The 14,332-nt window shown below is 42.2% G+C and overlaps 1 protein-coding gene across 1 annotated transcript; it reads right to left on the bottom strand.

Annotated features, from left to right (window-relative positions):
• Positions 1–856: 856 nt before the first annotated feature.
• Positions 857–9,632, bottom strand: LOC138092318 (oocyte-secreted protein 2-like). The gene is given in 4 exon segments (XM_068988094.1): positions 857–871; positions 4,789–4,933; positions 8,389–8,492; positions 9,483–9,632. Coding segments are annotated over 4 exon segments (414 nt in total).
• Positions 9,633–14,332: the final 4,700 nt, after the last annotated feature.

Here is a 14,332-nt window from a genome sequence, read left to right as displayed (position 1 = left end):
ACGCATCCTATTCTAATAAACCACTTCTTATCTATCACTTTGGGCTCGCTGAATTCTGTGTTGAGACAGAAAGCACTAGAGCTCTTCGGAGGCCCCTCAAAACGCCACGGAGCAGTTTCAGTGTCTGGAGTGGGGAGGGTGGTCGTGTTCATCGTCACATTCAATTCACGCAGGCTTAGAACGGTTAATTGGTTCACAAACATAGAAGTAAGATGGGTGCCGATTGTACTTGAAATGCATTTAATGAGTACTAGGCAGCAGACGCTGCTGTCAGTGCTCCACATGGGTCCACTCGTTTCCTTCTCACAAGGCCTGGGTGTTCTAGGTTACCGTTAACCCAATCTTATACAGAAGAATGGCATAGAAGGGGGCTTGAGGTGTGCGTTCGACCCCCAGGTCGGGCAGAATATCCCCTGGAGGAGGAAACCGTGCCCCACCCCAGTGTGCTCGCCTGGAGAATCCCCATGGACGGAGGAGCCTGGCGGGCTACAGTCCATGGGGTCGCAAAAAGAGTCAGACATGGCTGAGCGACTAAACAACCGAAGACTGGCACAGAAATGTCAGCCAGCTCTCCCAGCCTCCCACGGGAACCAGTCGAACTACGCGCAGAACTCAGGCTCTGGGTCTAGTGAGGTCATGGTCCTGCCTGTTCTCCCTGTGGGACTTTGCTTTCACCTCCTTTCCCTTGCAGAGGTGTCCCCGTTTAGAAGGCAACTTGTCACCCTAAATGAATAAATGTCCTGACACCGGTGATGGGAAGATTAGAGCAAAGAGAGAGGGCGGAAGGGAAGACCCCAAACACGATCCCTAGCGAGGCCCCAGGACTCGAGGGGACGGTGCAGGACTGATCCCCGGGTCAGGGCGGGGAGGTCTGCGAGAAAGAGAAAGCTCACAGCCTCCCAGGTGAGGTCCTGGTTCTAAAAACCGGAGCCAAGTGGGGAGTTGGTCACAGGTAAGAGCAAGAGGGCCTGATGCCATGACCGAGGGGACAGCTTGGGAAGGGGCTTGCGACCCTGGGATACAGGGTATAATGCGCACGGGGACCCCCACCGGGAAAGCGCGCTGTACAGGAGCTCTGCGGCCAGGGCTGTGAGAGGCAGACCACTCCCTGCCACGGCAGCAAGCCAAGGGTGTCGCGGAGGCTGCAGCGCCCGCTGACAGCGAGCCGGGAGGCCCGAGGGCACGCAGGCCCGGAAGACCCAGGATGGTGGCCCCAGACAGGTGAGGGGCACACCGAGGCGATGCTTGTAGTGAGCCCAGACTCTTGCACCTTCTCACACGTGGAAAAGCACCAAATGCCTTGACTTGAGGTATCTGGCTCTCCTTTAATTAACACCCGTCTTCTGGCATGCAGACGACTGCCTCTGCTGCAGAATTTCTGTGTAACGCGGCTTCCCCTCCCCGCTTGCCTCCTTGGAGCAGTTCTCTCAGGGTTTCTTGAGACACTGCCTCTCAGGCTTGAAGTCCTAAACATCCCCATCAAATAGAACATGACCCTCAACTTTTAGGCTGTGAATATTTTTCAAGTTGCCAGCTGCCAATGGAGGCTGGAGCAGTGGTTCTGCAGGAAATCCCTGGACCGAAGGAAGGGACTGAACATCGAGAAGACCAAATGGGAATCATAAAGAAATGCGAAGCGATGGTGGGAAAAGCTGTGGCCTCCCTGCCTCGTATTAACCAGGGCCACTGCGAGTGGAATACTGAAGAGAAAAGAAGGAGCAGAAAGCGCCGGGAAGGAGGGAAAGGAAGAGTCATGAGGAAGCAAACTCCCAAAAGCGGTTCCTTCCATGCACTTGTTTAAATTCGGAGCTGTAGAAAGAGCTCAGAAAGGAAGTTACGTAAACAATGGGAGCTCGGTTACCTCACCTGTGCATTTCAGACCCTAGTGCCCACCTCAGAGAACAGTGATTAGGGTTAGAGACAGAATGCACACAGAGGTCTTAGCAACTAAGCTCTTCATGTGCACACAAAATAACTGATGAAAATGAGAACTTCTTCACTTCCTTAGAGAGAAGGACTACGGGAAACTGCTTCCCAAAGAAGATTCATAGAGATTTCTTCCCCTGGGGTACAACTTCCCCTAAGTACAAGAGGAAGTGTTTTCAAGGAGGCTGGCTGGATTTTGGTGCTGAAGGATCATAATAAATAAACAAGTTCAAAATTCAAGCTGCTAATTTCCGAAATGAAAAAATAAATCTCTATGTGAGTAAAGCCAAGAGTCTAGCCGTTCATTTACAAGGGGCCATAGCACACTGTTTGGAAATAGGTGCATTTCTCAAGGCTTATTTGTCTTAATCCAGTTGCTTAATGGCAACACTTGCATTGTTGGTTTTACCCCTATACCCACCCATGCTGAGGTGTGCACACACTTACTAAAATTATGCTCTTCTGGAGACAGTACCTCCATGCTATCTTAACACCTCTGTAAACTCTCCTTGAGAAAAACAGTCAGTTCACCATCTAAGGCCTCTGACTTTTGGAATCTGTTAAATGTGTTTGCTTCTAATTTATAATTCCGCAAGTTTTTAAGTCATTGCTTGGAAACCGTGCCCTTCTAGAAGTGACATTACTTAGCATAATTTTAAGACAATGAAAGGCTTCCCAGGTGGCTCAGTGGCAAAGGGTCAAGCTGCCAAAAGAAATTAACCGAAATGAGCTTCAGGTTCATGTGAACCGGGAAGTGTTCAGCATCAAATATCTAGTGTTAATGTCTGCTTGTCGATCTAACTACTATAGGCATGTCTAAGAGTCACTAACAGCAAGCATCATGCCTCGGTTTAATATAACACCTCTGTTACAAAGTCTTCAGCAAGGAAAGGAACTGGAGTGAAGAAACTGCTAAGGAAAGGAAAGGTGAATGAGATAGCAGACTTCAGATAAACTCTGCTAAGAAGGATTTTGGGGAATAATGACGATTTGGGAATGTCTGATATGCTTTAGGAATGTCTGCCTAAAATAGTCTCTCCACATTTGGGTACCTTGGATTTCTAGGGTTGTGCTAAGCCAGGTGTTGAAAGTTTATTGAATAGATAGGTCATTTCCAAATAAAATAAGATTCACAACGACCTTCAACCCTATCTGACTGAGTGTTCTAAACCGTTTTGATATTTATTGACAAATCTTATTAAATCAAATTCTAATGAAGCACTTTTGACTTATAGCTAACTTCGGGGTACTTCAGAGGACCCCGATCAGGTTCATTTGGTGTATGGAATTACATGGGAAGTATTGTCCAATGAGTGGTAAATCTCAGGTTATACTATATGGCAAATGTTGCTAATATAGATATCCTAGAAATTATACAGAATTCTTAAAATTCTTGTATGTCCTGGTATTCTAATGAGAAACCAGATGGCTTCACAAAGATTAATAAAAGGACTGAATAAACTGGTGAGTATGCTTATAACTTTTAGGGTTTCTATCTGAAAAAATTAGGGGTCTGAATCAGTTTCCAGGTGGAAGGAAAACTTCTATCTTATATCCATATAATACCCAATATTATACTAGACAGAAGTGGTTAGATTTGACAAAATTCAACACCCTTTCATGATAAAAACTCAATCATTAGACAAGAAAGGAACGTGCGTGTGTGCGTGTGTGTGCGTGTGTGTGTGTGTGGCTTCCCAGGCGGCTCAGTGGTAAAGAATCCACCTGCCAATGCAGAAGCTGCAGGCCACACACACACACACACACACGTTTACGCCAAAGGTAGAGCCCCATCATGTAAACAACTACACACAACATTTTATTGGCAGTAAGATAGCAGCACTTTAAAAGAAATCCAAATGAAAAATACCTTGGCAAAATCTATTTTCACAAGGATATTGCATCCAAAATGTACATTCAATAAGCAGTTGACACACAGGAAACCATACTCAATACTGTAGTGATCTGTATGGGAAAAGAATCTAAAAAAACAGAGGATGTATGTACATGGATAACTGATTCTCTCTGTGGTACAGAAGAAAGTAACTCAACACTGTAAATCAACTCAGATAAAAAATAAATAAATAAAATTTTAAAGTGGAAGTGAATAACAGATGGCACATTTCAATCCTTGTAACTGATACAAGAACTGTCCCTGAAATCAGAGTGATCTTTGTTATGGTATTGGTAGACTCTCTCTTTTAGGAAAAAGAAGACAGCATCAGAAATGGTGATAAATATTCATCTATTTTAGCAAATTGCTCTAAAGTGGCAGGATGATTCCATGTTGTCCACTTCAATTATTTCAAGTGTGGAAGAGTCGTGTCAGAAATAAGGAAAATAAGACCTTCAATTTCAGTTAAGGAGGTGGTTACTTAAATTCTAGACTATAAATCTAATTTCCTTCTTTAATAATAAAATACTTTTAGGACTCGACTTTACTGAATAATAAAAAGAAAGTCCCCACAAGTTAAAGTATCCTCCAGGGAATTAATATGTTAAATTTTAGTCTCTGGCACATTCACAGAGACTAAACATTCATGTATATTCCTATTTTTTATTAAAAAAATAGATTTAGAAAATATTTATCAGAAGTTTATATCAATTAAATCCTATTATTATCACTGAAGACCTACCACTGAAACTACTCTGTAAAACTAAAAATTTTAAATGGGTAATAGAATTATCTAATAGTTAAACATTAAATTAATAAGACATCCCTAAAATTGTCTAAAAAATATAACTTCACTGAATCAGGACCTTCACTGAATTAGGAGTTTTAGTGATCAGATATCTAAGGAAAGGTTTATACCAATTTTTTTGTCTGTAAAACCATTGTTTTTCCAACACAATTCATGGTACCAATTCCAAGTTAAGTATGGAGTCAGTCTGACTAGAATTTAATAATCCTAACTCTTCCGGTGTTGTCTTAAAGTCAGCAATGAAGGGACTGAGATCCAATTTTATTTCATTTTCTGTAGAAACTAGCATCAGCCACACTGACTTCCTAAAGAGAAGAGAAACAAAAAGCAGATAGGCTTGGCATCCTTGGTACCAGTTCTTCCTGAATCTGAACCTGGGCCAAGGTGCTTTTCCTACTGTTTAATATCATGATCTCTTTCAATACGGGGATTTATGGGTGCAGCATAGGGTCTTTACCCTCTAGGAAACAGATGACTTGTAATGCTTGCCTTAGTCGAGTATCAAAGTCCCCCGTAAAACAGACTTAGATAAATGGATCCTAAGAACAATAAAAGTTGTCAAAAGCTTATCTGACCCAGTGTACTGGTGTTGGAGGTGGGGGGTGTGTGTGTGTGTGTGTAGCAGTAAGATTCATGCGCCAAAAATCTAATCATATGCCTTTGTTAGCCTAGTCTTCATTTTTTCAAGAACAGTAGGTGCAGACAGTGTAATAATTATGATCAAAAGAGAAATGCTGTAGTCGTCGCCATTAATCTGGGCGCATACGGAGAAGCAAGAGCCGCATGGGATTAGGTGAAACATTTTTACACTATTCTAAGCATTGGCCAACATAGAGGAATGAAAGTGTGTGTGCGTACACAAAATCCAATCTTATTTTCTATTTAAGGGTCGGGTACTTCCCATAACATCACTAAATCCCTTAGCGTTGGTTTTTCCATGTGGAGATAAGTTAAGGGGAAGCTCTACAGTGTTCAACAACGTGGTTGTATTTAATGCCACTGAATTTTACCCTAAAAATGGTAAATTTCATCTTACATACATTTTACCACAATAAAAAATACCAGTTCTCCATCACTTCTAAAAAAGGGACCCTAATGATGTTAAAATATGTTGCACATTTGCTCTAAGCGCAATTCTTTTTTCATGTCAGCTGTTGTTGTTTAGCCACTAAGTCGTGCTCAGCTCTGTGTGACCCCATGGTCTATAGCCCACGAGACCCCTCTGTCTATGAGATTTCCCAGGAAATAATACTGGAGTGGGTTGCCATTTCCTTCTCTAAGGGATCTTCCCAACCCAGGGATTCAACCTGCACCTCCTGCTTGGCCAGCAGATTCTTTACCACTAAGCCACCTGAGAAGCCCACGTCAGCTATTTCCATATATTAAACAACAATAGGACGGGATAAACTAGAAATCTCTTCAAGAAAATCGGAGACGCCAAGAGAGAATTTCATGCAAAACGGGCACAGTAAGGGACAGAAACAGCAAGGACCTAAGAAAAGCATTAGGTGTTAAGAAGAGGTGGCAAGAATGCACAGAAGAACTATATAAAACAGGTCTTCATGACCCAGATAACCACGATGGTGTGGTCACTCACCTAGAGTCATGAGTGTGAGGTCAAGTGGGACTTAGGAAGCATTACTACAAAGCCAGTAGAGGTGATGGAATTCCAGTTGAGCTATTTAAAATCCTAAAAGATGATGCTGATAAAGTGATGCATTCAGTATGTCAGCAAATTAGGAAAATTCAGCAGTGGCCACAGGACTGGAAAGGGTCAGTTTTCATTTCAATCCCAAAGAAGGGCAATGCCAAAGAATGTTCAGACAAGTGTATGATTGCATTCATTTTTCATGCTAGCAAGGTAATGCTCAAAATCCTTCAAGCTAGGCATCAACACCACGTGAACTGAGAACTTCCAGATGTACAAGCTGGATTTGGAAGAGGCAGAGGAACCAGAAATCAAGTCGATTACACCTGTCAGATCATAGAGAAAGCAAGGGAATTCTAAAAAAAAAATCTACTTCTGCTTCAGTGACTACAGTAAAACCTTTGACTGTGTGGATCACAGCAAACTATGGAAAATTCTAAAAGAGATGGGACTCTCAGACCACTTTACCTGTCTCCTAAGAAACCTGTATGCAGGTCAAGAAGCAATAGTTAGAACCAGACATGGAACAATGGACTGGTTCAAAATAGGGAAAGGAGTACATCGAGGTTGTATACTGTCACCCTGCTTTTTTCTTAACTTATATGGAGAGTACATCATGTGAAATGCCAGGCTGAATGAATCACAAGCTGGAATCAAGATTGCTGGAAGGAATACCAACAACCTCAGATATGCAGGTTAGACACCTGCCTATCTAACCTGCAGGTTAGATACCACTCTAATGGTAGAAAGGGAAGAGGAACTAAAGAGCCTTTAGATGAGGGTGGAAGTGGAGAGCGAAAAAGCTGGCTTAAAACTCAACGTTCAAGAAACTAAGATCATGGAATCCAGTCCCATCATTTCATGGCAAACAGAAGGGGGAAAAGTGGAAACAGTAACAGATGTTTTTTCTTGGGCTCCAAAAATCACTGCAGATGGTGACTGCAGTTATGAAATTAAAAGACACTTGCTCCTTGGAAGAAAAGTTGTGACAAACCTAGGGAACACTTTAAAAAGCAGATACATCACTTTGGTGACAAAGATCCATGTAGTCAAGGCTGTGGTTTTCCCAGTGGTCATGTATGGATGTGAAAGCTGGCCCATAAGAAGGCTGAGCACCAAAGACTTGATGCTTTTGAACTGTGGTGCTGAAGAAGACTCTGGAGAGTCCCTTGGTCTGCAAGGAGATCCAACCAGTCAACCCTGAAGGAAATCAACCCTGACTATTCACTGGAAGGACTGATGTGGAAGGCGAAGCTCCGATACTTTGGCCACCTGATGCAAAGAGTCAACTCACTGGAAAAGACCCTGATGCTGGGAAAGATTGAAGGTGCGAGGAGATGAGGGTGACAGAGGATGAGATGGTTGGATGGCGTCACCGACTCGATGGACATGAGTTTGAGCAAGCTCCAGCAGGCAGTGAAGCAGAGGGAAACCTGCGTGCTGCAGTCCATGGGGTCGCAAAGAGTCGGGCACAACTGAGTGACTGAAGAACAAAACAAGGATGATTTTTCTTGTGGTTTTCAGGTCGTCTCTAAGATTTGTCCCTCAGGTTTACGGCACTCAATGTGAATATTTCAGTGACATGGTAAAAGTGTGTAGCATATACTATGTCCTTTTGGGATTCAGTCTCTCAGTTCTACAGAATTGCAGAGTGTATTCAAAGGTAGTCTGCAAAGGCTTTCCTTTCATATATGTCTGTGAGTTGGTATTAAAATGAAAATCTGGTTTTCTCTTAACTTTTTAGTCATTTACTCCCCTAACATGGAATTGGACCATAAAATATATCAGAAAAAAATATTATGAAGGAGAACACATCGAAAGATAACATGCTTGATTCTTCCATTTACTAAGGTGACTAACGATTTGCTTTGCAGTTCAGTTACTGTAGAATAATCTAGGTACACAAGATTGTATAAAGTTTTTATTCTAAAATTAATATTACATTAAAAAAAATTTTAAACATACTCAAAATATTTTTAAGTGCTAATTTGGTGTTTGGACTTATGCTTATAGGCGAGTCATGTCATAGTCTCTACAATCTATGCTTCTGCAGAAGCGTCTGGTAAGTAAAGGTGAAACTAACGTTCAGAGGATCTGGTCTACTGGACTCACCTAGAGGCAGAACATTCCAGAGGGATTTTCTGAGGACCCTAACGTATATTCCTAGGGTTAAAGTATAGCTCTGTTTGAAAAAGGAGCACCTCCTCTGAAACAACCTAGAAGAGAACAAAGGTTAAACAGAGGACATTTCTGGTAACACGGGAGGCATAGACACATAGGACGCAGGGAAGCATTCAAGACTGCAGCAATGGCTACTGACTTTCAGGCCCGTACAAAACCCCACAACCCACTGGGGCCAGAGAGAAGCGCGATCTGTGAGAGTAGATTTAAAGTACCTGGAAAAAAATAAACTGTTACTCAGAAATCTTTGTCATTCACTAACAAAAAGGTTTTCACTAGTTCTTCTGAGAAAGATGATTTGGAAATCAAATAACAGAGTGACTTCAAACATAAGCTTTGAAAGGCACTCTTCTTTGTTCGGCATTATCAACTAACCACCAACTGGCTCTGCACCCCTGGGCAAATTGTTAAAATACCTCCCAAAGCTCTAGCTCCCTCATGTGTGAAACAAAGACAACATCTGTTTCATAGGTAACCGTTGTAATTAGGCCGTGGCCCCAAATACTTCTGTAGTATAAACCGTAAGCTGTTTACATCTGGGAGTCAATGAAAAGATAACACCCCAGGATAACGTCACAGGTTTAAGATTTGTGCCTTGCAAAACCATTTAGAGATTTTATTCCACATTTTATTCTAGGCCCCATATATACACGCGTCCTTACAGAGCGTGGCTATCTATTGTTGAGTACGAAAGATCTTCCCAGAACTAGTGACCTCCCACGTTAGGAAGAGTGAATGGAATTTAAACCATCTCTTAAGCTTCAGTGAAATACAACAGTAGCCCAAAGACAACTTAAAATCAGTTCCCTGACCAGTCTGGAAATCTGTGCTCTATATAAGGTCTTGCGGCTGGAGAGGGTCAGCGTTCAGTAACTAAGGGATTATGCAGTCCTCCACCTTACTAGAACTGGAAGCGAAATCTGTTTTTAAAGAGAAACAACCAGGACAATAATGTTAGCACCAGGCAGAAAATTCTGAAAAGAATATCTAGAGGTTATTTTTTAACAGATAAGCGTTATTCTTACCCTTCTTATCCCGATCCCACATTCATAGACAGGGTATATAAAACCATACAGATATGTTTGTATCAGAGTCATGGGGCAGCCTGATCCCAGATATAATTCATCAGCAAATATATACTGATTTCTGTATGCACATGGGCGAACAGAGACCATCACATGGAACAGCTTACTTTCACTGCAGAAAGAATCATATGAGAAAATGTAAGCTGTGTATTTACCTTGAGGAAAAGCCCAAAGAATATTGAACTATACTTTGTGATTAACTAAACAATGTTTCTTTCTCTGGTAAAGGTAATAACTTCGAGAACAGCATGTAAAGGGTTTTCATATTACCAGGACTCTCCCAAATATCTGCATAATTATGTCCTCAAATATGTAAATTTCAGTTATTTCACAAGGGAAAAAAGATCAGTGCATAAGAACATCATCTTTCAGCTCTCTGTCTCCTCTTAAAGGAATGAGGTTCCAACCAGAATGATACAGTTAGGGTTTCACATAAGGGGACAGAAGTATTGCGATAAATTCCAGTGCATTAGAAGAGGAGTGATACATTCCAAGTAACAAGTTTAAAGAGGGAAAAGGATAAGGCAAGATTCATATTTACAGCAACTGGACCCAGATACAGTCATGTTCACAAGAGAAAATCGTCTGAGTAGGGAAAACACATGTCTGGAAGCTTCATGAAAGTTTTAATGTAAAACCCTTTCTTCTCTGCACTAAGAACTTCAGTAAATCAATAATAATCACTATTCCTAATCGAGTCACTTTTCCTTTGGAAATGAAGCAAAAGTGTACTGCATTCTGACTGTGCTAGACAGTTGTTAAAGAGAGGTTTTCAGGGGATAACCAGAGTTGCGTTTCAGAAGTCCTTCTACTGTTTGGAAGGAAAGCAAACACTTACTAGCTTTAGTATTTACAGATGTCTGATGAGTAGCTGGGAAGGCATAATAGACAAGATTGCAAAGCTTCCAAACTGTAGAACAATAGAGTGGACAGAAGTAAGCAAATTTCAAATAATCTAGAAAAAACAAAACAAACCAAAAAAGATAAAAGCAATATGTTGCAAGTGTATTAGCAATCATATATGGTTGGATGGCATCACCGACTCAATGGACATGGGTTTGGGTGGACTCCGGCAGTTGGTGATGGACAGGGAAGCCTGGCGTGCTGCAGTCCATGGGGTCGCAAAGAGTCGGACACGACTGAGCGACTAGCTGAACGTAAATGAACAAGTGTTCAGAGCTAAATGAAATGTAATGTGAAAGGGATGAATGAACAGCATACTCCAGACCAATGAATAACAGCAGAATGAAGAAATAAATTATAATGTATTTATGCAATCAACTGCTATACAACATGGAAAATTACAGTTATACCTATAAATATATAAATGTAAAAACAATTGTGAAAAAGAAGCAAATCACAATACAAACTGTATATATTTATTAACATCAATGACAGAAACATTTTTAAAGGATTTTTTTCCAAGGAAATAGACTGTTCTTAGACAGCCAGGATCGATCTTGTATTTATTAAGGCATTAGAATCACAGCCCAAAACATGATGCTCAAACTCATCTGATACGACCTCCTGTTTTACAAAAGCTAGAGAAACAGGGCCTACATCTTATCTTCTTATTTTGATGATAATAGGAAATAGCAACCCACTTCAATACTCTTGCCTGAGAAATCCAACGGACAGAGGAGCCTGGCGGGCTATAGTTCATGGGGTGGTAAAGAGTCGGACACAACTGAGTGACTCAACAACAAATAAGCAACCGTAATGACCCTTTCGTCCAAGCCAGAGTAAATCACTGCTTTGAGCATCGGTTTCATTTCTTAACTGTATTCGCAACAAGGCAGAATGCGTACGCGTACTCCAATCGGAGCCCTTGCTGAGAGTACGATCTGCATGCGGGGCTGCTACGCGAGCAAAGACTGAAGCCCTCCCCTTTCTTAAAGCAGAAATTCCGATACTGTGTATAAACCAGACAACTAACGGGACCATTCTGCGCAGACCCGGGCCTCTCAGTGCGCTGTGGTGGCCCGAATGGGAGGAGTCCAAAGGGAGGGGCTACATGTGTGCATGGCTGGTGCGTTCGCTGCACGGCAGGAGCTGACACAGCATGTGCAGCTACACGCCAGTAAATGGAGAAAGGGACGGCTGCCCACTCCGGTGTTCTTGCCTGGAGGATCCCATGGACAGAGGAGCCTGGCGGGCTGCAGCCCATGGGGTCACAGAGAGTGGGGATGGTTTGGGGATAATTCAATCCCATGACATTTATTGTGCACTTTACTTCTCTTATTATTACACTGTGATATATAGTGAAATAGTTATACAGCCCACCTTATGCAGAATCAGGTCATCAGGCATTAAGATTCTTTACATTATTCATTTACTTTAAATTGAGGCAACACACATTTAGAGGTAATGCAGCCAAAGATGGAGAAGCTCTATACAGTCAGCAAAAACAAGACCAGGAGCTGACTGTGGCTCAGATCATGAACTCCTTATTGCCAAATTCAGACTCAAATTGAAGAAAGTAGGGAAAACCACTAGACCATTCAGGTATGGCCTAAATCAAGTCCCTTATGATTATACAGTGGAAGTTAGAAATAGATTTAAGGGCCTAGATCTGACAGATAGAGTGCCTGATGAACTATGGATGGAGGTTTGTGACATTGTACAGGAGACAGGGATCAAGACAAGCCCCATGGAAAAGAAATGCAAGAAAGCAAAATGGCTGTTTGAGGAGGCTTTACAAATAGCTGTGAAAAGAAGAGAAGTGAAAAGCAAAGGAGAAAAGGAAAGGTATTCCCATGTGAATGCAGAGTTCCCAAGAATAGCAAGAAGAGACAAGAAAGCCTTCCTCAGCAATCAATGCAAAGAAATAGAGGAAAATAACAGAATAGGAAAGACTAGAGATCTCTTCAAGAAAATTAGAGATACCAAGGGAACATTTCATGCAAAGATGGGCTTGATAAAGGACAGAAATGGTCTGGACCTAACAGAAGCAGAAGATATTAAGAAGAGGTGGCAAGAATACACGGAAGAACTGTACAAAAAAGATCTTCACAACCCAGATAATCATGATGATGTGATCATTAATCTAGAGCCAGACATCTTGGAATGTGAAGCCAAGTGGGCCTTAGGAAGCATCACTATGAACAAAGCTAGTGGAGGTGATGGAATTCCAGTTGAGCTGTTTCAAATCCTGAAAGATGATGTTGTGAAAGTGCTGCACTCAATATGCCAGCAAATTTGGAAAACTCAGCAGTGACCACAGGACTGGAAAAGGTCAGTTTTCATTCCAATCCCAAAGAAAGGCAATGCCAGAGAATGCTCAAACTACCACACAATTGCACTCATCTCACATGCTAGTAAAGGAATGCTCAAAATTCTCCAAGCCAGGCTTCAGCAATACGGGAACCGTGAACTTCCAGATGTTCAAGCTGGTTTTAGGAAAGGCAGAGGAACCAGAGATCAAATTGCCAACATCCGCTGGATCATGGAAAAAGCAAGAGAGTTCCAGAAAAACATCTATTTTTGCTTTATTGACTATGCCAAAGCCATTGACTGTGTGGATCACAATAAACTGTGGAAAATTCTGAAAGAGATGGGAATACCAGACCACCTGACCTGCCTCTTGAGAAACCTGTATGCAGGTCAGGAAGCAACAGTTAGAACCGGACATGGAACAACAGACTGGTTCCAAATAGGGAAAGGAGTACGTCAAGGCTGTATGTATATTGTCACCCTGCTTATTTAACTTATATGCAGAGTACATCATGAGAAACGCTGGACTGGAAGAAACACAAGCTGGAATCAAGATTGGTGGGAGAAATATCAATAACCTCAGATATGCAGATGACACCACCCTTATGGCAGAAAGTGAAGAGGAACTAAAAAGCCTCTTGATGAAAGTGAAAGAGGAGAGTGAAAAAGTTGGCTTAAAGCTCAACATTCAGAAAACGAAGATCATGGCATCTGGTCCCATCACTTCATGGGAAATAGATGGGGAAACAGTGGAAACAGTGTCAGACTTTATTTTGGAGGGCTCCAAAATCACTGCAGATGGTGACTGCAGCCATGAAATTAAAAGACGCTTACTCCTTGGGAGGAAAGTTATGACCAACCTAGATAGCATATTCAAAAGCAGAGACATTACTTTGCCGACTAAGGTCCATCCAGTCAAGGCTATGGTTTTTCCTGTGGTCATGTATGGATGTGAGAGTTGGACTGTGAAGAAGGCTGAGCACTGAAGAATTGATGCTTTTGAACTGTGGTGTTGGAGAAGAGTCTTGAGAGTCCCTTGGACTGCAAGGAGATCCAACCAGTCCATTCTGAAGGAGATCAGCCCTGGGATTTCTTTGGAAGGAATGATGCTAAAGCTGAAACTCCAGTACTTTGGCCACCTCATGCGAAGAGTTGAGTCATTGGAAAAGACTCTGATGCTGGGAGGGATTGGGGGCAGGAGGAGAAGGGGACGACCGAGGATGAGATGGCTGGATGGCATCACGGACTCGATGGACGTGAGTCTGAGTGAACTCTGGGAGATGGTGATGGACAGGGAGGCCTGGCGTGCTGTGATTCATGGGGTCGCAAAGAGTTGGACACGACTGAGCGACTGAACTGACCGACTGACTGAGTGACAGGGTGATACAGCAGGTCAGGAGAAACATACTCATTTATGTCACTACCCAAGAAGGAATAGCATTTGAGACATATTTCAGGAGCTTCTCTTTAACTGTCATCCAATCTCTTATGAGAAAGTTCAATCCTCATTCTATTATTGAGAAAGAGTTACTCTGCACCCACACTTACCTGGATTTTTGTTGGTTTCTTAGGGAATC

Source organism: Capricornis sumatraensis, chromosome 16 (genome assembly GCF_032405125.1).
Source record: "Capricornis sumatraensis isolate serow.1 chromosome 16, serow.2, whole genome shotgun sequence".
In the NCBI taxonomy this organism is placed as follows: Eukaryota; Metazoa; Chordata; class Mammalia; order Artiodactyla; family Bovidae; genus Capricornis; species Capricornis sumatraensis.
This window is presented reverse-complemented; position numbering and strand designations above follow the sequence as displayed.